General features: G+C 46.6%; 1 protein-coding gene across 2 annotated transcripts in view; it reads right to left on the reverse strand.

Moving 5' to 3' along the window:
- Positions 1-25,373, reverse strand: part of TTC19 (tetratricopeptide repeat domain 19) — a 437,088-nt gene that overhangs the window by 76,759 nt on the left and 334,956 nt on the right. For both annotated transcript variants that reach the window (XM_069615226.1, XM_069615225.1), the window contains exon 8: positions 15,260-15,414. In XM_069615226.1, the coding sequence (XP_069471327.1) occupies positions 15,260-15,414 (155 nt within the window). The remainder of the gene's footprint in view (positions 1-15,259; positions 15,415-25,373) is intronic.

Here is a 25,373-nt window from a genome sequence, read left to right on the forward strand (position 1 = left end):
CACAACATGGCTAAGATGAAACCGTTAATCATTCTCACATAATGTTCGGGGCATCAATACCCCGGTGAAGAGGAAGAAGAGAGGCTCACAGATAAAGAGGAGGGGCGGATCTGATAACACTTCAAGAAACACATATTAGGAAAGGGAATGGTCCAAAACTACAAATGCACCAGTTCACACAAACATACCAAGCGAACGCCTGGAATAAAACGGCAGGAGTATTAGCAGGCTTAAAAGATTCTTTAGAGGCTAAGGTCATGAAAACATTAGCTGACCCGAATGGGAGGTTTATTTTCCTATGCGTCTTGTTGGAGAAAAAGGTGATGAATAGGCACCATATATGCCCCCAACATGGGACAGGGCTCCTTCCTATATCAGACACTGGACAAATTAGAAGTGTTCGCAGAATGTGAAATCCTCCTCACTGGAGACTAACATCGCCTTGGACCCTGAGAGGGATAGGAGCGGTCAGGCTACTAGTAAAGGTCAACTACTAGGTAAAGCAGTATGCAACAGATTGGCAGGAATGGCAATGAGAGACCTCTGGTGGGAAAGAAAGGGGCAGGAGACGGGGTATACGTGCTTCTCCCAGATTCATCTATCATTCTCCAGAATAGATTATGCCTGGGGCACCCCTGATATATTAGGGTGGGTAACTGACATAGAGGTAGGCCCGATTTCCCTGTCAGATCATGCGCCACTAAAGATCCATCTGAAGGGGCTAAAACTGATTAACCCACTGTGGTCCTGGAGAATGCCAGGAGAAATTCTTAGGGGTGAAGTATTGCGAGAAGTGTTGAGGGGAAAAATAGCAGACTATTTTGCATTGAACGATACACACAGGGGCTCCCCGGGCTCAGCATAGGATGCCTTTAAGGCAGTCCTGAGGGGGAACAAATCTCCCTAAGAAGGAAAGAAAAGGACAAACTAGAAAAGGACTTAGAGGCCGTCTTGGGAAATGCCCCCAAAACCAAAAAATGTAGACACTTAATAGGGAAATTATGGACAAGGTGAAAGAAGCCCAAAGACAATTTAGGATGCTTAGGTCCATTAGGGACGAGAGTGCCGTTTTAAGTCTCAAGCAGCGCTACTATGTCGGGCCAATAAGGCAGATAAGATGCTTGAAAGATTACTGAAACAGAGAGGGCAGCGTCATGTAGGGGGAATTAGGCAACCAGATGGGTCTATAACCTCTGACTCAGAAGGGATTGTACAAGGCTTTGTTGCATACTATAAACGGCTTTACTCATTGGAGCGCCCGAATGATCGCAAAATAGAGGCCTTCTTAGAAGGGGTAAAGTTGACTAAGGTCACGGGGGAAGAAAGGGAAACCTTAGAGAAGGATATAACCAAAGATGAGGTAGAGAGGGGGATAAAGAACCTCCTGAACAACAAAGCACCAGGTCCAGACGGCTACTCTGGGATCTTCTACAAAACATACAGCAATGAACTAAAACACTTCCAAACCAAACTATATAACACCTTTCGGAATGGGGAAGGGATGACCCGCTCGATAACTGAGACGAAGGTGGTTCTGTTTGAAAAACTGAAGAAAGACCCCACAATCTGTGGATCCTACAGGCCCATTGCGCTATTAAATATCGATGCAAAAATCTATACTGGGATTTTAGCAGAAAGGATAAAGGCAGTGCTGCCGGGGGTGATAGGACCAGAACAATCAGGTTTTATAGCAGGGAGACAAACATGGGACAACACTAGAAGGTTTATTCACCTATTTGAAAAATTTGAAATAAATAGTAACCCGGCCACTCTGATTTCCCTGGACGCTGAAAAAGCTTTCGACAGGGTAGATTGGCCCTACTTTTTCCAGGTAATGGAGCAAATGGGGTTTGGCCCAAAATATATTCAAATGGTGAATGCAAATTACAGAAACCAGTCGATGAGGCTGGCAGTTAATGCCCACATCTTTGAAGAAGTCAACATATAGCGATAGAATAGGGGAGCTTCCTCTCTCTTTAAGGTAATGTGTCCTGCCTGGCCTCCCTTTCTTTGTTTTGCCCAAGGTGACCCTTAAATCTTTGGCTTTCCAACTGGGTTGGCCCCGGACCTTCTAACTTTACCTTCTTGAATCACCCCAACCTCTTTTGAACATTCTGCAAAGACTTTTAGTGCATTTTAAACCATGTGATCCTGGGCACATTTCGCTTTGCTCCATTTAAAGTGGGCCTGGCCTATGAACTTTGGCTCTACAGTGTATATTGCCTTTTTTTCCCTTGCTGAGAACTCCTAAAAGTGTTGGGACCTGTTTTATTTCTATGCTCTGCCTTTTTCTCTCCCTTTAACTGAACTATTGGAGTGCCATCAGGTTACGTGCTCACATCTGTTTAACAAATCGTGGTGTTTTAACTCTGACTTGTCTAATAGTTATCAAGGGAGGTGTGTATACTTTATCTGACTGTGTTTTAACTTGCTTTTGATTTAGAGTGCTAGTATATTGCCTAAAGTGCGTTTTAAATAAATAATTATATACTTTTTATACAAAGCTCTGGTCAGTGTTTGTTTGCTCTACTGTGTTTGTAGCCCTATTGTGTATACTCTATATACTGCCCTACTCTTCTTGAGAGAAGTCTGACTGCTCAGCCACAGCTACCAGGTAAATCGGGGTGGTACAGACTGCTACCAATTGGGTTTACTGCTTACTCCTTTTTGCAGTGTTCCCCAAGGGAATTGCACAGGATTCTGCCTAACAGTCCATAATGCAGTTTACCTGAGTATGACCACCATAGGATTTAGAAAGTCTAGCCAATGTTCTACCTAGCCTTCTCAACCTTTCTATAGCTCTTCCTGGAGCGCATGCGCCTTGAATTGTTCCAGTTCGGACCGTATTTGTTCCAGCAGCTGTGGACTGGGGTGAGCAGAGTATTCCAGCTCCAGGGATTGGAGTTTGGCCTCTGAGTGCTTTAGGTCGTTTCTAATTGTCTTCAAGACCCCGGCTTACCTAGATATTGACATTCCTCTGGTGTAGACCTTAAAGGCCTCCCATCACGTACCAGCGGAGGTCGCCCCTGCCTCCTTGCACGCAAAGTATGTCTCAATGTCTGCTCGGATTCCTGCTCTAAAAACTGTACCCGAGTGCCTCAGACTTGAAGTGCCAAGAACTGCCAGATCCCAGGGGGTCTGTCCGTGTTCAGCGTAAGCACTACTGGGGAGTGATCAGAGAGAGTGCGAGGGAATACACTAGTGTCCCCAACCCTACCCATCAGAGAGTTGGATATCAGGAAAGTATCAATATGTGAGGAGCTATCTATTGTGCACTGATGAGTAAAGTGTGTATTGCCTCTCGTGTGGGTATAAGAGGCGCCATGCATCACCCAATTCTAGGTCTTTCATATGGGTCAAAAGTTGTCTAGCCACCCTAGATCTAGTTCTGGGGGCTGTACCAGATCTGTCAAGGGTTAGATCAAGGATAAAGTTCATGTCCCCACCCCATATGATTGGGACATCAGGGAAACCGAGAAGAATTAAAAAAACTCAGGTGGGTCTATATTGGGGCATAAGTGTTGACCAGTAGAAGTTCAATGCCATCCATAGAGTAATATAGAATAACATAATGCCCTCCAGGGTTGACATAGTCCTTTTAAAGAGAAATTTCCACCGATTTATGGATTAGCGTCATGAGCCCCCTAGATTGGGTATTGATATTGATATTTTATTGGTATCGCGCTTATACAGTACAAGTATGTGCTTGTAGAGTATGATGTAAAAAATCTATTTGCACCCCAGGCTGTTGCAATCCCCCTGGTTGCCCCCTCCTTTGCATGTGTTTCCTGCAGTAATAGCACATTTATTCTGTGTCTGTTAGCATAAGCCATAATCTTACGAGATTGTGTGAAGTTCCCTAACCCCCTTACATTCCAGCTCATCACCGGGTGCAAACATGTTTACATGGTATGTCTCAGACCTTCCAGTATACACTCCATCTCTATAGTAGAGCTTCCCAACCTTGTACTCTGCTGCCAGTTTGTTTTTGACTATATCCTTCATAATAACTGCAAGAGGGCAACAGGCGCTCAAACATTCAGAGAGACCTGCCACCAATGCAGATCTCAACCCCCAGCCACCCACCCTCACTGCCCACCCCCACCCTGCAGTGTAAAACCCCCTCCCAGCCCCACCCACTACCCAAAACCTGCCCCACCCACTACCCAAAACCTGCCCCAACAGGGCCGTAGAGCCATAACATAACCCAACATAGTTCAAGCAGTTGCTGCGGAGGTAACTGCTACCGCTCCGGTACACACCACAATTGGTTCTAGGATTGCATGCTTGAATGTACTAGTCAGAGTGGTAAGTTAGTTTACAGATGCCATAAACTCATCATGAAAAACTGAGGTAATTGCGTAGGATCTTGATTCGGCCACTCAGCCCAGGATTTGGTCCGTCTCCAACGCTCCTCCACTGTCCTGGATTTGTATTTGGAACTCTATGAACCTCGTGGCCTCGCCTAGTACCATGAAGAAACAATTTACTGCGGAACTGGAATTTTAGACGGGCTGGGAAGAGCATCGCGTATTGTATAACTCGGGCACGCAGTTGTTTTTTGACACCCACAAATTGGTTTCTCTCATTCTGGACTGATGGCGAAAAATCGGGAAAGATACGGATTGTTTGAGAGCCCAGTCGGAGTTCCTTCTTTTCCCTGGCAAGTCTCATTAGGTGGTCTCTGTCTCGGAAGCTGAGCATTTTCTCAAGTATTGGGCGAGGAAAATCCCCTGGTTTGGGGGCGAGGGCTCTGTGAGCACGCTCCACTGCAAAAAGGGGGCGAGGATAGGTGCATCCAATAGATCATTAAGAAGAAGATTTTCCACTGCTTTTTGCATGCCCCCTGAGAGCGCAACCTCTGGGACCCCCACTATGCAGATGTTATTCCTGCTGGAGCATGATTCAAGATCGTCGCATTTGTATTTCACAGTTTTCATCTCCTTTGCCAGGGATGCAACTGTGTTTTGTAGCCCCTGTATTGCGTCCTCGGTCACACCGATCCTCGTCTCCGCCTCTGTGATTCAATCAGATTCTTTGTCTAGTTGTGAGCGCATGGATGCCACATTGGCCATTATATCATCCAGTTTTCCATGGACCACTGCAAATCCTTTAGCCATAGCCTCCATCTATGTGTTAAGTCCAGGGATGATGCCATGACAGGCAGGGCCTGGTCAGGGACCGGGGCGGTAGAAGAGCCTGGGGCGACTTTAGTAAATGTGTCCATGGTTCCCGTTTTGTTCCCACTGCCGGTGTCCCTAGTCATAGCAGCTGTATGGGGGTGGGGCCACCCGAATGAGAGCACCAACATTACTGAAGAGCTGCGCGGGTCGTCAGGGGCTGCCCCACCAACACAAGACAGCGCCCCAGGGGTCCAGTGGTGGTTGATGTAGGCCGCACCTGTCCAGTAGTTCTTTGGGACAAAGTGAGTCGTGACACAGGTTAGTGGCGTGTAGGGGGGGGTATGTGGGAAGAGTGGCACACTGAAGCTGCTGGACGCGGGTCTCGGATCAATGTTTCAAAAATAAGTGCAGGTTTACTAGTTTTAAAGATTCGGCATCTCCGGCTGGCCTCACCACGAACAGTGATAAGTGACAGTCTGGGAAGCAGGCAGCATGCGTATCTTAGTCTAAGTTCCGGAGTGCCTGCCGCCCACTGAATCAGCAGTAGCCGCCCGCCAGGAGGGGACGATTCCAGGTTCAATGGTGGCCCGGGGTCAAACTGGCCCATACAGCGAGTACTTCAGGTAGAGGCCAGCACAGAGACGTAGCCAGTACAAGGGGCAACCCTCCCAGCAAGCCGGAAGGTGAGGCCGCAGGATTCCACCCTGGGAGGGGAAGGCACTCACCGCAGGTATAGCTCAGGTCTGATGGCACGGGCAACCAGAGCAGTCCGGATCACTTCTCCGTAGCTTGGTGGAGGCACATGTGTAGATTGATGCCATTGCTGCAACCGCCAGAGCAGCTGTTGTGTGGCCCTCGTCTTCCACTGTAAGTACAATATCGGCCTGAGCAGGGCCACGCCGTGGAGTGGGCAGTGATGTTGCACGCTGATGCTTGCCAGGGACAGAACCGCTCTTGCCCGAGGTAGGTGGGATAGAGCAGTGGGCACCACGGGTGTAATACGGGCACGGCGGGATGTGTGCTGCAGTCGACAGCAATGGGGAAGTCCAGGCGTGTAGCCTGCAGTCTAGTGTTAACCTGGGCCACAGCGCGGGGGGAGGAGTGGTGGCCAGCCTTGCCATGCCCCGGGAGTGTCTCACAGCACACGCGGTCTTGGGACTGGGCAGGCTCCTCCCAGGCCGCCTCTGCTGATTTTCGGGACGGCGCAGCAAGGCCGTTTCAATCTGATTCCTATCGATGTTAGAGACAATCACTCCCCGGGTCAGTAGGTCCTCGCAGATCAAATTACCTGGCGTAATTTCCAGCATTAACACCGCTCCACTAGGATTCCAGTGTTGTGTACACGGAGCTCTCCTCTTATGCAGCCATCTTGCTGGCTGCTCAGCAGCACCCCACCAGCGGCTGTCAGCTTTAATAGCAGCTGGTATAGAATGGTTCTTGTCGGGCGCGGACTTGTGGTCTATGTATTTCAATGAAGTGTTGAAGTGTTAACCCTTTTCTCAGCGTCCTGCACGCGGCACCATTAACACTGTATTTAAATGGTAACCATGAAGAATGTATTCTATTTTTGACAATACTATGAAGGAAAAATGTGTCCATGTTGTGAAAATGTCAAAAGGATGTCATAGGGGGCCTTCTTATTTTGTAACATGTGTAAGGTTTGGCCTATTTCTCCTCTATTTAAAAAAAAAAAAATCTATTTTATGTTTTAGTATGAAATATATTGGAGTGTTAAAAGTTGACTATGTTGACTGTATAACGTAAATAAATGAATATATCTTTTTTAAAGTAAGTGTGTGATAATATCTGCCTAGAAGTTTTATTTACTTAGTGTGCATTTTAAAGGCCAACTAAATCAGTGTATATTTTTATACTTACCTGTTAAACTGGTATTATTGGTGGTGTTGTGTGGACTCATTGTAGTCCTAGACTACTCTCACAACCCTCCTGAGACTAAGCATTGCACTCTGCTACCGTACTCTGATCGGGTTTGGATATTCTCAGTGTCTCCCTGTTCAGCATAATAACTTGGGCTCCCAGAATCCACCCCAGGATTGATTTTGGAAATCCATCTTAACAAATGCATTCTCTAATTATAAGAAGGCAGAGGAATGTCTGCTTGGTTTAATAGAGGAGCTTCTGAATCACCTGCTAGGATCTTACAAATGACAGGATGGGAGTAATGCTCACAGACCCAAGAACAGGATAAGCATAACTGTCATTGTGCTGACTGCCGCATTCATTGTAATAGTGGTTACAAGAGTGTTACTTTCCATCACGAAGTATATTTGTAGTACTGGTTAGAGGGTTATATCATCATGGTTCAACAGTTAAAACGATATCCTTGGCTCTGTACTGTGTCATAATATTAGATTGTACAGTGGTGCTCTTTATTCTGAAAATGTTGCTAAGGCTGTTGATTAATGGTTAAATATGGGCCCTGACAGGAAGTCCATTAACTGATTTGCATAGCACTGTGCTGGGCATGAGCTGCACAGCACATGTGTTGTTATTCCGGGGAAGGCGCTAGACCAGAATTTAATTTTACATTGCTCCAGCTTTGCGCACACAGTGGCATGGAGGGAGTCCTACTGGAGAATTCCCAGGAGCCTGTTCCTATGATGTGCAGACAAGGACAAGGAAACTGTCTTTCCAGAGAATGCCCAGGAGATTTCCAGAGCAGCCTGGATCCTTCATTGCACCACACTGGATTGACGAGTCTAGGCAGTGAAAGTCAGTGAGTTATGACAGGCTGCATGGCTGCTCAGGTGGAGTTGAGGCAACAGAGCTGAACTGGATACTGACCACCACCCCCCTAAATCCCCCAACCCCACAATGACAATCAACTACTGCAGAAGTGCATTCTTTCATAACTTTATAGAGGCAGGTTTTGGATGATACTGGCCATTGTGAGTATTGCCAGGGCTGAAAGGTGAAACTGACCAACACGTTCTATTGTACTTAATGGACTATCAGTGTAACAAAAAGAACATGAAACGTGTTGAAATGTGCTGAATGACTCATTCTTGGCTACTGGTGTCGATATTCTTTCTTTTTAGTTTTTTTAAATACTGGTTTGTGGTTTTCCAACTGTGGGGAACCATAACATAGAGGCAGTCTTTCTCTGTAGACCATATAACACCCTAGGTAAATTGACCAAACTCCCATAGTGTTTATCAGAGCATATTAAAAGTCAGTGGTGGGCCTTGTATTTCTGGTCCATTGCCTCAGACAGTAAACAGTGGCTCAGGAGGACTCCAAGCTGTACCCGGTATGTGCCACACACAATCTTTTTTTGTGCCAACTACTAATCTATACAGCAGTGCCAGCTCAGGGTAACCCCCCCCGATCACCGGCACTCTCATCCGACCCCTCAAACTCTCCCACCGCCTGCCCCATCTTCTCATCCTTCTCTCCCATCTCTCGACCTGAATTCCGGAAGCTACTTGATAGCAGCCACCAGTCCGGTTTCCGGGAGATCCATGCCCTCCTTAAAGATATAATTTCCTAAACCTGTGCAGGCAGCATCACACGATCTATCATGGACTCTTCCCTCACTTCAGGCATATTCCCAGCTGCTTTCAAGACATCACACATCAAACCCCTGCCCAATAATAACCTCCCTTGACCCACTGCTTCCAGCCAATTACAGATCTATCTCTAACAACCGTTTCATAGCCAAACTTATTGACCGAACTGCCTACTCACAGATTTGCCTCTTCACGGAATCCAATCTCCTCCTCGACCCCATCCAGTACGGCTTCAGATCCCCTCGGAACAGAATCGTCTATCTGGGACGATCTCAAAATAACCATAGACGCAGAAGGCACATCCTCCTTGCCCTCTGAGTGGCCTTGGACACTATCGACCACTGCACTCTCACAGACAGACTCTGCTTGCTCGGCATTAGGGCACAGCTCTAAAATGGGTTTCCTCCTTCCTCGCTAACTAATCACAAATCCCCCTTGTTCCTCCCTTCTCCTCGACGCCCCCACCCTGTCACCAACGGGGTACCTCAGGGCGCTTCCTTATCCCCTCTGCTCTTCAACCTCTACCCGAGCGCCCTCCCTGCTCTTATTCGCTCGCATGATCGAACCAGCTACAACTACGTAGACGACACCCAGATCATCCTCAAGATTCCTAAGACCTCCTCCAACCCCCATCCCGACTTCGCCTCATGCCTCACAGAAATCATCGACTGGATGATGGCTAACCACCTCCTCCTCAACCGTGGAAACACCAAAATCATGATCTGTGGGAAGACTGCCCTCTTACCCCCAACCCACCCTGTGGCCTTCCTCCCTAGGCCCTCCTCCAGCCACATCCAACTCAGTAAAGAACCTGGGATGGATGTAGCAAGGACGCAAATAGGACACTTGCACACCACATCAACATTGTGTCTAAATCGTGCTAGCAACACCTCTGCATTCTCTGATGCATCTACCATTACCTCTCCTACCCTCACAGAGTCACTGTAATCATGACTATTGTCCTCTCGCGCCTTGACTATGCTAACTCCCTATACCCGGGCGCTCCTGCTTCCCAACTCAAAGTTCCAAAAGGATCCAAAACACTGCAGCCAGGCTCCTCCTAGCCCTCGGCCCCCAGAGAGCATATCACACCCATCCTCTCTGTCCTCCACTCGCTCCCTGTCAGGCGACGGTCCACTTTCAAAGCTATTTGCATCCCCCGACGCGCTCGGCACAAGACGGGCCCAGAATACCTACAACACAAGCTCATCCCGTAAATTTCCATTATAATTGGTTATTTATAACGCGCTTAATACCAAAGAGGTTTCTAAGCGCGTCCCCCGGGATTCAAACCTGTGTTGATCTGTGTCGTCTTGCTTCCAAGACGAGCGCGTTGCCACTGAGCTATACTATCCGTGCCTACCTCAGAAACCTGAGATCAGACTCTGCACTCCTCGGCACCCCCCTCCCCCTTCAAATAGACCAGAATAGGGGTGGGGTCCTCTTTTTCCATCCAGGCTCCCAAAATAAGGAATGCGATTCTCTTTAGCATCCGCCATTTAGAGGATCACCTTGCCTTCCGGAAGGCACTCAAGATCTGGCTCCCCTCCTCCCCCAGAGTCCCGACTAACAAATGAAACAAGAATCCTTCTAGGACACTCGGGTACGTACCGCACTCCATGTCAATTGAAGATAGCTGTAGGTGCAGCCAGCCACCTGCACTCATCTGCAATCACACGTTTCTTGAAGACACATCACACACCACCTCTGCCATTATAATACATCTAAGTTCCATGACAGAAATTCGGTTGAGCTGGACACAATCAGTTTTCTGAACTGGCATACTGATACTCTCCCGATAACCTAACAGCACCCATCCACAATCATGCTCGATATTATGCGCCAACAGAGACTTGGCCACCCCTACCTTCCTTAGTTTTGGCTAAAGTGCACACACATTTTATGCTTCTCTGATCAATCTCCCATTCCATGGTCTTGGGTCCCCCGTGGGCATTCACCTACAGCGCTTTGAGGTCATACCAATGGGAATAGGCGCTATACAAATGCCATATTACATTACATATGTTTGTTGCTACTATCTGCATTCATAGGTCTTGTAACCCCATTGGATGACGTTAATAATCTGGGGAATGGGTGCATCAGCTACTACAACTATTCTGATGGCGGTGAGATGTGAGTGCAGTGTGCAATTTGCCCACAGCATAGCCTGTATAGTTAGATGTACACATAAAAATGAAGTTGGGGCTTCTTTACAGCCCTATATATGTTACTGCCTATCAGTGCCTCACAGCTGCTGTCCCATTAGTAATGTGCATTTCCTTGTGCCTTCTTTTAGTAGGGCGTTCTTGTGTTTGTATGCAAATCCTAACTGATCACCGGTACCATGGTTTTGTCATATTTTATTTTAACTCACGAGATGGTGTATGCAGAGTGCAGGTGTATGGCCTGAGTGGGATTTTGATCCTGGCTGTTTCAGTCAGCATTAATATGGGGATTTTACATCCGACCAGCTAAGATCCCCATATACACTGATCGTTAGGTCATGAATGTGGATGCAATCACTGTCATCTAATGGAAGCTAAATGGTTTGAATGATCCCAGAAAGAGGAAAAAGGTTCTGATCCATTTACATGGGTGCGAAGCAGATTTGGCCTTTCTTTAGGAAGCATACCCGCTAATGCCTGATAACGATTATATTTTAAATATCTGCTACCAGACTGAAATCTCTCATATGTTAAGAGAAGTTGCTATTCTGGTTGGTAAGGGCTTGAAGCTCAATCAGCACTATGCTTCAGGATGATGACGAGGTTTGTATTAACACAGGCACCCATAAATAATGACTTTCTATGTCCCTAATGCTGTGTCTAGAAGTTTGTTTGGGGGGAGGGGTTGTCTGGATTTGGCCAAAACAAATAGCTTGAATGTGATTGTGGGCAGGGATTTCAACGTGGTTCTTGAAAACATATTGGACTGGTTCATTGGTGGATGTCACTGCTGGTTGGTAGATCCCCTTAGCAAAATGTTTTGATCAGTTTAATGTGTATGTGACAGACAGGACTCCTTTTGGACGCCGGCTTATGATCCTTTCTGAGGAATAATTATATTTCTGCTTCTAAGAATCTGGTGTGACTTTGCAGCATGAGCATGCTGGTCTTCATCACACAAACCTGGAAACAACATCCCCAGGTGCCCCAGACCCACTCTATTCCCAGGGTAAATCATCCTAGCCCATTTGAAAAGACAAATATTGCGAAATCATGACTCCTAGAATGACTCTCTCCGTTAGAGGGGAAACATGGGCTGGATTTGGGGATGGCATATTTGGATTTGAGAGGAGGAAGGAAGGGGGAACCCGGAGAAGGTCCCCGAAGCCTGGATGGAAGTCAAGGAAACTGTCTCTGGTTACCTGGATTTCACCAACTGACTTGGAAGAGTAGGAGTACATCTCCCATAATACCTCATTCGACCAAATGAAAACTCCCAGTGGTCGGGGAAAATCACATTTACTGGTTTGGGGCAAACAAGATGATCGGAAAGATGAGAGCACCACACAGAAATAGTTCCCAATCCCCACAGTGAACATCAAGGGGATCCCAGGTCCCTTGACCATGTCAGACCCAGAAAACCGTGCAGTAACAGGACATATAGAGAACACGCCCCCTCTTCCCCACAATGCGGAGAGACGCAGAAGGAAGAGAACTAATATTTCCCTTAAAGTTGCAGGCACAATGGGAAGAGACGCTACAGCACCTCCCGCTGTGTCAAGTTTGAGAAACATCCTCATCAAGCCATAGGCAGGAGAAGTGGGGTTTCAGTCTCCCCATTCCGCAAGGGAATGCGCAACACGCCCACTCACCTGTAGTGTATGGCACTGAGCCAAAATGAAGTCCTGCAGCATCAGAAAAAAGGGAAAGAGCACCAGTTCCCACATAGCCAGCACATAAAACATTCTAAAATGCATTTTAAAATGGTGGATACCCTACTCAAAATCGTCCTACTAAGGCTCAGTACTGCAGGTGGTACGGGGTACTGAGGATGTTCAAAGGGATCACATGACCCAGCCAGCCAATCAGAAAAGGGTAATTCATTCTTAGCCTTATAGAGGAGGCAGCTTGGCAATTGGAGAGCATTTCAAAACTGTTCAGTGTGACATTGGAGGAAGAGAAGGAACCTTGGAAGGTTCTGGGGGTGGGGGGCAGATGGAGTTTGAACAGGGGTAGGAAGCTGAGGCAAGGTGACCAGAGGCCTGGAGAGAAGGGTAACTGATTTATGATTTGGTAAGGAGACCAGTAAAGGAGAGGAAATGGGTGAAATGAGTGGGGAAGAGAAGAGGTGGAAGACCATTAAAAGAGAGAAGGAGAGTGACATGAGTGGTGAGAGGAAAGTAGGAACATCTGGTGGAGAGAGAGGAGGGTAACAAGAGTGAAGAGGAGGTTGTAGTAGATACTCTGAGTAGAGGCTTGGCAGAACCTATTCAAGATGCGCCTAGAAGTGATAAGAAAGTAGGGGGATGAGTAAAAGGTGACTGGAGATAATGTTAAAGAAGGACAGCAGGTGAGTTCAGTGAAGAAGGTTGGATGAGAGGGCTTGGCATGCCTTAAAACTGAGGTGGTAGAGGGGCTGGAGCCAAAGCCTAGACCTGAAAAGGATGATCCTGAGAAGGGTGGAGGTATGGGAGCATGGCAGAGTGTTAAGGAGGTTCACGGGAACACCAGGCCGGTTAGGGGAGGAGAAATGAGAAGTGGGTGGGAAGGATAGTGAAAGAAGACATCAGGAGTTTGAAGGAGAAGCACCAAGAGCAGAGAGAGATAGAGAGAGAGAGAGAGAGGGAGAGGGAGAGAGAGAGAGACCAAATGCCAAGGAGTATGTGAAAAGTGATAGCATGGAGAACAGAGCAAGTGACGGAGAGGAGCGTATAGAAGATACTGCTGAGATCCCCTTAGGCACAAGACTGATGCGACTCGTCAAGAAGGTAGACAAGGACAGGGTGTTGGGGAACAAGAGCCAGAACCCAAAGACAGGAAGGTGGTTAAGAATTGCAGACTGAACAGAGGGAAGCCCAACTAGCAAGCCTTTTGGTGGAAACCTAGGGCTCACTTCCACCTCACCCATACCACTATCTAGGCCTAATGCCCGGAAAATGCAGCACTCGCGAAACCCACACCAAGGGGTCTCTCAGAAGAGCAGAAAAAAGATGGCAAAAAAAGGGGATGAGAGTATATTGCAGGAAGGGATCCCTGAATTGAGGAACACAAAACCGAGCCTTTTATAGACCAGAGACTGTTTGTTGAACTAGAGGCTTTTCTTGAACCAAAGACTTTTGTTTAAATTAAGAACCTTTTAATTTGAAACGCAAGAAGAAACCATCTTGTACAATGTAAGGGTGGGCAGTTAAACTTTCCCACCATTCTGGCATCTTAAATAAACCACTCGTCTAGTGTGTCATCATATGTAGGATTTGTTGCACTGTTAATTGTGTGCATGGTTAGATGATGGGATAATTTCACACCATGCAAACATCTGCTTATTTGTTGTGATTGTGAATGATCAGAGAGAAAGATGCAGATTGAAATTTTACACCATCCAAATGGCAGGTCAAATAGCTGCTGAACGTGCCTGGGAAAATTACGCTGCTTTTACAGTACAATGAGGCATTTCTGTGTACAAAAAAGTGGTATGGAACACCTTGAAGGCTCATTTTAGGGAAGACTTATTTAACTATGCAGCTCAAACCTCCAAAATGAGAATACATGGGTGGAGGTGCTTAGACAAAAGTATAAGGTCGCTGACCTTTGCTTTGGAGAAAAAAGGATTCAAGTGACTATGTTTTGCGGAGAAAAAGATTAGCTGAATTTTTTGCTTTCTTCACAGACTAATTTATTATTTTGTTTTAACGCATCTCTTAACTTGTAGCGATGTATAGGTTTGGGAAATTGCTGGCTAGGAGACAGTGAAAATTAACTGCTGCGTGGAAGAGGAGCTGAAGTGCTAGCCAAGGACGCAGACCCCACGTTAAATAGAATTTGGACATCTGAGAGGTTTTGTCAGCCCTAAATTGTTGGCAAGCATAGATTCAAACTTTTAATGGCCACCCAATCAATGGGATGCAACATCAAACTTTCACTGTCTTCGACATGGGCTTTCTCTTCTGGTGTGGATTAAGTGTGAATCCAGACATAGTTCAAATGCAGGTCATACTAAGAACTGACAACGGTTGCCCTTGCTCTACAAGGCAGGCAGTAGCCAGGATCATATATGGCAATATTCGTATCTCACTCTTCACAGGAAGCAATGACTAGCAGTTGGACGTGATTGTGCATTTAAATAAGGGGTACCCAATAACGGCACCCAAAGGTATAGCAGTCTGTATCCCCTTATTATTCAATAGGCTACATCCAACTAGTGGACCCCCACCTGTATGAGTAGACTCACAGAGGGAACAGGGTGCCTTTTGAGAGCACTCTAAGAGATGCTTCCAAATCTCCCAGGGGCACATTTGGGTTTCACACCCCAGATGGGGCCCTTTCATGAGGACTTACCAGAGGAAAATGTTAGGTAAACCAGTCAGAAAAAATACAGGAGTTTCATGCCAAACAGTTTAGTACTTTCAAACTCCCCATAAACTGTGTACATATGTCCACTCACCTGTGGGTGTGACAGTCCCTGTACCTCTATGGAGATCTTCAGGGCTCTTTCACACATGGTTTGTGCCCGCGGAAGCTTCTTATTGGCCATCAGGTACCGAGCATATGAGTCCATACAGAGTCCAAACAAGAGGCGGGTATTGGCTTTTTCCTCCACTAAAAACAGGTAAAAATACAAGTCATTCTTTCTGCAGAAGAGCAGGAAGGTGGAGTGAGAGAATACCTGCAGGTGCATGTATGCGTGTTCTGAGGAAATGCTTGTTTGGCAAGCCAATAATGTGAGACTCCAAACTATGCTTAGTTTTCTCAAGGTTTGACATTTTATTTTAAACCAAAATAAGCAATAAACCATAACTAAACCTACTCTATCTACCAGGGGTGCCCACACCTAGTCTAGGATCTAATGGAAAACCTCCTAGCATTCACAATACTAACTCTCACACTAAACAACAAAAATTTAAAGAAACATAAAAACAACAGAAATGAAAGGTTACCAAACAACCAGTGCCTTGGAGGACTTCTACTGTGCAGATCTTGCTCTTCCAGGAATGTCCCAAAGTCAATTCTTCCAAGGAAAGAACAAGTTACTTCTTACCTGGTAACGTTCTTTCGATGGGATGTTCCTCCGACGTATTCCTTATCTTGATAGATCATCTCCAGCTTGCTGGCCTCAGAATTTTTTTTTCAGTAGAGGGCGCTGCATGTCGACGTCCCTCGAGCCGATGTCCCTCGACAGCCTCCGTATCGGCGCCAACGTCATCATGCGTATAAATAGACTTGCGCAGCGTCCGTTGCTCAGTTCCGTTTTGACATTAACAGTTGTTTTACATGAATTGGTTAGTGACCCAGAAGGAGCGGAAACTGTAACCACAAGGGAGGTTTTACTGAGGGGATGGATGGGAGGGGCGATAAGGAATACGTCGGAGGAACATCCCATCGAAAGAACGTTACCAGGTAAGAAGTGACTTGTTCTTCGAAGGGATTGTGTCCTCCGATGTATTCCTTATCTTGATAGACTCCCATAGCAGTGGTGTGTAACTGGAGGTGGGAGTAAAATTGCCATGTTTCGCTTCAAGAGTGAACAGAGTGCAACACAGCTTTGCCAAATCTAGTCTCAGAGGCTGCAATACCCCTGGTTGAATGAGCCCTAAGATTTTGAGGAGGCTCTTTCCCTGCCAGTTTGTTACATTCCAGAATGGCTAAAATAATCCATCTGGAAATGGTCTGTTTTGTTATCGGTAATCCCAATTTGTGCCCTGAGTAACCTATGAACAGTTGGTCTGCTTGCCTAATCCTAGCAAGTCTGCTGATGTAAAAGCTCAAAGCCCGCCTTGGGTCCAGCCTATGCAGCCTTTCTTCCTCTTTCCCCGGATGGGGAGGGGGATAACATGAAGGCAAGGTAATCTTCTGAGTGATGTGGAATTCAGAAACCACCTTTGGGAGAAAATTAGGCTTCACTTGTAGGACAACTTTATCTTTATGAAAAATTGTATGAGGGGGTTTACAAGATAGGGCCTGTAATTCGCTCACACTCCTAGCAGATGTCAATGCCACTAATAAGACAGTTGTAAGGGTGAGAAACCTTAGTGAACAAGAGTGGAGTGGTTCAAAAGGAGTACCCATCAGGAAATTTAATATTAAATTTAAGTCCCATAAGGGAACTTGGAATGGTCTTGGAGGATAGACATTGGTTAATCCCTTCAGAAATTGTATTACTAAGGGTAACTTGAAATACGATGGTTCCTCTGCAGCGCTGCGACATAGCCCTTGATAGTGCCAACCTGAAGGCCCGAATTTGCCAAATAGAGTAGAAAAGATAACACCGCTGGTGTACCACATGAAAAGGGGTCGAAATTCTTTTCTCTACATCAGCTGCAAAATTTGTTCCAACGGCAGCGGTATAAAGTCTTTGTTGCTGGCCTTCTTGCCGAAAGCAACACCTCCATGACGTCATCTGGGAGGTCCCAATCCTTGTATCTCAACCTTTCAGATACCAAGCGTGAAGGTTGAGGGTTCTGATGTCTGGATGGAGAACCTGACCTCCCTTCTGCGAGAGAAGATTCTCCTTGAGTGGAAGACAAATTGGAGGGCAGATGGACATGTCCAGAAGGTCCGGGTACCACGTTCTCCTGGCCCAGTCCGGGGCAATTAGGATCATGGTTTTCCGGAACCTTCTCAACCTCCTGATCATTTGAGGAATGACAGGGACTAGAGGAAACGCGTATAGTAGTGGAAACTCCCAGTCACTACGAACGCGCCCCTTAGAGCTCCTCTCTGGGGAAATTCCCTTGAACAAAACTGATCGCACTTCCTGTTGATGCTGGTTGCGAACAGATCCACTTGAGGGGGGTCCCCAAAGGGTGAAGATCTGTTGAAGGACTTCCTGAGCTAGTTCCCACTCATGGGAAACTGTACTCTGCCTGCTCAGAGCGTCCGCTGTCAAGTTTTTCTCTCCGGCTAAGTAAACTGCCGATAGAGAGATTCCTTCTTGGATTGCCCAGAACCAGAGCTGCATCGCCTCTCTGCACAGAGGCAGTGATCCTACGCCTCCTCTTTTGTTGAGGTAGTGCATAGCCACTGTGTTGTCCGTCATTATCAGGACATTTTTCCCCTGTACAGATGGCAGAAAAGCCTTCAGCGCTAGTCTGATTGCTCTCAGCTCTAACAGGTTGATATGTAGTCTGGACTCCGATGGAGACCAACGACCGCTGATGGTCAAGTCGTTGGTATGGGCTCCCCACCCCGTGAGTGAGGCATCTGTGGCTACTGTTATCTCTGGCCATGGTTGCCAAAACAGTTCTCCTTTCAAGATGTTCTCCTGGCAGGCCCACCACTGAAGGTCTCGAGCCACCTTGTCCGGAACCTGAAGGAGGTCTGTCGTTCTCCCTGAGAATTGCGACCACTGAGTTCTCAGTGCCCACTGAAGAGATCTCATTCTCAGGCGAGCCTCTGGCACAAGGAAGATGCAGGATGCCATGAGGCCTAGCAACCTCAAAAAGTCGAAGGCTGGGAGACGTTGGGCATTTTGAAACTTGGTGACCATCTGCAGAATATCTTGAGCCCTCACCTCTGGTGGCCAGGCTTTTCCCAGGGAAGTGTCCAGGACCGCTCCAATGAACTGGAGTCTCTGTGATGGTATCATCTGTGACTTCTTTAAATTGAGGGAAAAGCCCAGTTAGTGAAGGAAGTGGCAGACATAATCTAGCTGGATCTGAGCTTATTCCGGAGATACAGCTCTGATCAGCCAATCGTCCAGGTAGGGGTAGACGTGAATCCCTTCCCTCCTTAGACTTGCAGCCACTACCAATAGCTTGGTGAAGCCCTCGGGGCGGAGGTCAGCCCAAATGGCAGAACTCGAAATTGATAATGAGAGCGCCAATTGCGAACCTCAGGTATTTCCTGTGTTTGAGATGGATTGGCACATGGAAATAATCATCCTGAAGGTCCAGAGATACCAGCCAGTCCTGGAGCTGGAGGGCCTGAAGGATCTGAGAAAGAGTTACCATTTTGAACTTGTCCTTCCTGAAGAACTTGTTCAATTCTCGTAAGTCCAAGATAGGTCTCAGACCTCCATCCTTCTTCGGTATTAGGAAGTAGGGTGGAGTACCAGCCCTTGTTCCTCTCCGCTACAGGTACCGGTTCTATGGCACCTTTCTCCCGCAGGTCTACAATTTCCTGAAAGAGGAGCGGATTTGGAACTTTCCGAGAGCTGTTCCCCGGTGGATGACTCTGAGGAATGCGTAGAAAAGGCAGGCAGTAACCTCGGGCAACTGTCTCCAACGCCCAAGCATCTGACGTAATAGCCTGCCATTCCGTCAGATGTTGAGTTAGCCTGCCCCCTACTGGTGCCTTGTGAGGAGAGTCCTCAGAGTGATTTAGAGGCTGCTGATGCAGGTGCCGAGGGTAAAGAGGTACCTGCTGCTGTGGCTTTTGTATTTTTACCCAGTCCACCTTGGGTGAATCTTTTTTGACCTCTTTGAACCGACTGTCCTCTGCCTTTTCCGAATGCGGAATAAAAGCGAAAGGACTTACCTCTCCACAAGGTTCCTGAGGGGCGATAGGGCGTTTGACGGATTGCAGCACCCAGGGATTTTGCTGCTGCTTTGGATGTCTGTAACTTTGCTAGGCTGTCATCCGCCTTCTTACCAAACAAAGAAGAGCCGTCAAAGGGCATATTTAAAAGTCTGGCTTCTACATCTGGAGCAAACCCAGACTTTCGCAACCACGCAAATCTGCAGGTTGTAGTACTTGCCGCCATGGCCCTACTGATGCTGTCAGCAGAATCAATGCCATTTTGAAGGGATTCGCACATTGCGTCTTTACCATCCTTAATGATGTTTAGAAACGCTTCCCTTTCTTCTCCCTCCGGGAGGCAGTCAGCCGCTGATGAAGCACACTCCCAAAGTGCATGGCTGAACCTTGCGAGCGTACAAGTAGCATTAATAGATTTCAACGCCATGCTACATGCAGAAAAAACTTTCTTAGCCATAGAGTCGTATCTTTTGTCATCCCTGTCCTGTGGAACAGTAGGGTATGCCGATCTACTGCCTGATGCAGTTGCTGCCTGGACAACCAGACTCTCTGGAGTTGGATGTTTAGACAAAAATTCAGGGTCAGTAGTAGATACACTGTATTTGGCTGATAACTTCTTGTTAACCGCCGGGATAACCTCAGGAGTTTCCCAGTTAGCCAATATTTTTCTTTGTAATGCAGCATGAAATGGAACCACAGGATCCTCCTGTGGGCCTTTGACTAAGATGTCTGTAAGGTCATCCTGTTGGAATGCAGGTGAAGGTGTAGACCAACCCATGAATTCTATGATTCTTGCCATTAAAATTCTGTAAGGGGTTTCAGCATGTTCCCCTGGGTCTGGTTTGACAAATTCTATTTCTGGGGAAGTATCTAACCCACTTGCCTTATGTAAGGATTCTCTAAGGTCCTTCAACCTATTTTCCTCAGAGGTAAATTCCTCTGGTTCTGGTGTTGCAGATCTCTGCAACCCAAAGGGTCTTTCTTGATCTGAATCCTCCCCTTCCTCATAGATTGAAAACAAAGGTCTGAAATGATCAGACCTTGGAAATGGCTTAAATCCCATTTCCAGAGCAGAAGGGGCTAAATTTGTCATAATCGGTTGGGAAAACATCGACGTCGTCGACACGGACGTTAAAGGCTTCGAAAACACAGAAAAAGGCGTCGAGAAGATTGGAAGTGGCCTCGAAGAACTCGAGGGGATCAGGATCCTACTCGAGGTTGTCGATGACCTCAAAGTCATGTTAGAGGCTCTGGGTATGACCACTGGCTGTGAGGTAGTGACGGCCATGGGTTTGCTCCTTTTCGGCATCGGCGTCGAAGACGGCGTTGATTCGATCGAACTATGCGTCGATGAGCCCTTCGACAATGGCGTCGATGACGCAGATTTATGCGTCGAAGGCACAGTGCCTTTCCTCGAGGGTTCGTGATGCTCTCGAGTAGTTTCTTTCGCCGGGTGCAACGACTTGCAGAGTTTAGATTTTTTGGGTCTTTCACCCAGGGTATCACCCTCAGCTGTCTTCGAGGGGGTCGAGGCCGCTTTCTCAAAGACGCTAAGCATCCTTTTACAGAATTCCTCCCACTCAGCCTGAGAGCTATGTTTTGTGGGGCAGGTGACTCTTTCCGGAGAAACAGAAGACGACGACGTGGAAGGGGATCTTCGATGTCTCTTACTTGAATACTTGGATCTCGAAGAGTGGTGGGACCTGCTTCGATACCTTGACCGAGAATGTTTCCTGTGTCGGCGCAGAGACCAATGTCTCGACTCTGCCGAGGAAACTTTCGAAGGAGTTTTAGCTGTCTTACCTCTCTCAAGCTTCCCCTTACGCTCCTTCAAGGCTTTCGCCGTCATGGACATGCAGTCCTCGCACTCCGAACATTGGTGCTCAAATCCCAGGCACCACAAACAGATCCTGTGAGGATCTGTCAACGACATTTTCTTTCCACAGTCTCGACATTTTTTGAAGCCGGACCCTGGAGTCGTCGGTTCGGGTGAGGAAGCCATCGAGTAAGAGTTGGTTTATTCTCGAGGAATAATGAAGAATATATTCTCTGACTAACGAACTGAGCAATGCGATTCCGAGGCCCACGAAGCGCGGAAAAACGGAACTGAGCAACGGACGCTGCGCAAGTCTATTTATACGCATGATGACGTCGGCGCCGATACGGAGGCTGTCGAGGGACATCGGCTCGAGGGACGTTGACGCTCAGCGCCCTCTACTGAAAAAAAAAATTTGGAGGCCAGCAAGCTGGAGTTGATCTTTCAAGATAAGGAATACGTCGGAGGGCCCAATCCCTTCGAAAGAAGTGTTGAAAAGTTCCAAAGAAATAAAAGTTCACACAAATAAAAATCCACTGGTAACATTTCTTCTTCGCTTGATGAAAAGGTTCCCCTTTCCAGTTCACAAAGAAAACAACAGCACCAATAGGATTCCTAGATAGCCTCCTTCCAGGAAAATAAACAAAGTTGAACACAAAAGTAACACTTCTTCTTAACAACTCATCTACTTGCAACTCCTGCGGTGTCTTCTATATACAGTCTTGTCAGGATCCTTCTACTCAGGATTTGCTCCTTCTCATGCAGCTACTATTATTGAAACTGTGCAAGCAGGCCCCCTTTCCACACAGTTGACTTCTGCTATATTCAACTACTACATTTCTGACAATTGTATGGGCTACCACAGTTCTGCTGCTGCTACTGCAATTTATAGGATTAGGCAATTTCCACAAGACGTCTTCGACCTCTACAGGTTGGCAAGGCACTCTTCTCTCTTGAGTGGCAAGAGAGGGCAGCATCTTTGCCTTTCCTTCCACCTTGTAGCTACCAACCACAGTTATACAGCTACTACTGCAACTTTATTTAAAAAATTGGCAACTTCAACAAGACTTCTTCCACCTCTAAAGGTTTTTAAAATGTTGATTTAAACAAGTACCCAGCTCCCTTCCCCAGCTTCAATGACATTGTTTCTCCTGTGGTTAGCACAAAGATTCAGTGCCATGCATTCAGCCTTGGATAACCTTGGTCACCCCTATGTTAAAGGTCTCTGAGGTAACAAAAGCTTCAGCAACTCCCAAGCAACAGTGTTCAGTTCTTAGATGGGTTGGATATGCGTTAATAGGGCTTGTCTATTGGCTTGGGTAGCACTTGTTCTCTGCTCAGCTTCAACCACTTATACAACTTCAGCTTCATTGTTTAGAATGTTACAAGAAGTCAGTTTTCTAATAAAAACTAAATTAAGCATACGCAATTTTGTTTTACTCTTGAACTGCCACTTCAAAAGTTCCCAACCTTTCGGTCAGCGTATAGCCTCCAAGGTTATCGGGAAACAATGGGCCTCATTACATCATTGCCGGTCTAGAAACAAGGGTGCCAGTAAGCTCACTAGCACCCTTATGTCCCCGGCAAACTGTGTGTTTGCGTGCCGGAGCCGCTGTGCCTGACAGGTCTGACCCTGCCAAGCGCAGCGGTCATAGTAGACAAACCCTTCACGGAAGAACCGGCACCGTTAGCAATGGTGCCGGTGCTTCTGTGTTCCCACTCCCATAGAGTCCTATGGGACTCTATGGGAATGGGGATTAACAAATATACCGGCTTCTGACTTTCCGGCTGCCAGACTCATAATGAGCCGGTGGCACCAGCAAGTCAGGCGCTGGTACGGGTTTACGGGTATGGCGGCAACCCGCTGCTAGCACCGGCAGGGTTACCGCCGGACCTGTAATGAGGCTCAATGTCTCACGTGCAACGTCTTCAGATGTTAAAACTGTGCTAGTTACATTTCAGGAAAGTCCATTAGAATTCAGTAGATTTCCCGGCAACGTTCTCCGTGTTAACAGGAGCCACGCGACCGCTTGGCATCGGGTTATACTTAACAATGGGAAAAGAAAATGCTTCACTGCAAGTGGGTTTTTAGCTTTGATAATCTCATTGTGAGTTACATTTCCCTTGTTAAATCGACTTCCCACTTCTACGAACAACCTTCATTTGCTTCAATATGTACACGAGTGACAATAAAGCTGGCTACAGTTACCGCCAAAGTATTCTGGTTGATTTGGAGTACATAACTTCCCTTTCCAAACTCCACAATTACTGTGACTGCGGGCTGCTTCCGAGCTTGGCTTCTTCTACTGCTACTGGCACTCTTGATACCCACACCCCTCTGCTGCACGGATGTCTCCGATCTGGCCTCATCAAAGGAGAGACTTTTAGCCTCCAGTTTCCCTTGGCTTGCCACTGCACACAAGCCTTGGTTGGATTCACAACTTCAGCTCTGCATTCTCAGGTATTAGGCACACCTGGAAAGACTGCCTGTTTCTTCCAGTAGCTTCCAATGCTGCTACAGCCAAACAGGTTTTGTGAGCACAGGACCACCTCAGAGCCTGCACATGAAATCTGCTCTTCCTCTGCTCCGGCGTCCGTTCTGTGGTTATACTTCTTTATGAACTGCCAGCCTTGTGCTCTACGCCTTCTGTTTCTGTTACCGCCAACCTTCCAGCTCCTGCTCCAGCTTCTTTCTGCTGTTCCTCCCTGCAGCAGTCTGTTATGCCACTCAAGTGGGTTAATTGGTTTCAGGTACAAGCCAGGAGAATTAATTGCCTGACCATGCCAAAAGCTTTTAGGCTTGCCTGACCGATCTGAGATCCTGCATGTCTCTTTAGCCCTCTTCTTCTTCACAGTACTTAAGGGATTCTGGGACATGCAGCTCATTGTAGAAAGTTTCAATTTATCTACATCTTTAAAAGGATTAAGTAGAGATTTTCTTCCCTTGATATTATAATAGGAGTTCACATGTTGAGCCTTTTTGGAGACAGACATGGTTGAAAAAGTCACAGATTTACCATTCCTGTTGGCAGACCTTGTGCATTGTGGAGGATAGGAGTTTTTAAGGATCTAAAACATCTTTGGACATTTTAATCCCAGATTTTACATGCTTGGTTTTAACCCTAGACTGACATTCATCTGAATGACAAGATGATATTACGTCTCTTGGAATGATTTTACTATCGTCCAAGGAACGTCTCATCCTGTGAAATCACCCCACTACCCTGTCTTCCTATCTCATTCTGAAGTAATAGCTCTTAAATTATTTACTAAAAGTCATTTCTCGGGTTGCTTAACGGCATTACTCTTCAGAAATTGTGCTGATGCATTTGCACGGCCATGCAACTGCCACAGGTCCTCCTCCGTGCATGCTCACAACCGACTGTGCATTTATCGTCATGTACATTATAGACTTTAGCAGGAAAGGTGGACGAGCAGGAGGTATTGACTTGGAGCACAGTAAGCACAAAAGTAAATTTTATTTACTCTAGCGCCACCTTTCCTCCTTAATGGCGGAATGTAAAGTACCTTACTAAATGGGAGGACAGTAATGATTCACACGAGATACTGAATATAAATCTGTAGACGAAATAGGTTTAGAAGGATTACTTGTCCACATTTAGATTCTGTTTTGGAGCTCTTGCGCATAGACTAATACTTACCGAAACCATATGGAGTAGCCCATTATCACTTCCCTGTAGATACCTTCTAAAGGTGCGTGCCTCTAAAAGCCCAACAACGCTACCTTCATCCTCACTAAATGAACATGCATGATATTGGGAGGACAAACCTTTCAGAGTGTGTAGGCTTCTAGAATGCAGGAGACATCCATGTAAGACCTAGAAGTCGTAGCTTTATAAGAGATACCCAAGGATGACAAAAGACCAAGTAGTTGTACAGAAACCTTTAATGCGGTCTAGAATAAATTTGATTGTTTTGCTCTCTTTGTGCAGTGATCGCTCTTCCTCATTTTCTGGATTGGGGCTGATCACCGGAAAGAAAACTTGTCGGTGATCTGAGCCTTGTCGCCATCTTTGGTAAAAGGTAAGGATGCATGCAAAGCACAACTCTATGAAAAATTTGAAAATGCTCTTCAAACATAGCACTTGGATTTCACATACCTTGTGCGCCATCTAATAGCCATTAGGATTACTGTTTTACATGCTACATAATTTTAGTCTACTGAAGCTGCTGGCTCAAAGGGCTTCTCTAATAGACTCAACAGAACAATAGTTAAATGGCATGGGGAGTTTGACTATCAGATCTA

The sequence above is a fragment of the Ambystoma mexicanum genome, chromosome 9, assembly GCF_040938575.1.
Source record: "Ambystoma mexicanum isolate Mex_15411 chromosome 9, UKY_AmexF1_1, whole genome shotgun sequence".
Lineage (NCBI taxonomy): Eukaryota > Metazoa > Chordata > Amphibia > Caudata > Ambystomatidae > Ambystoma > Ambystoma mexicanum.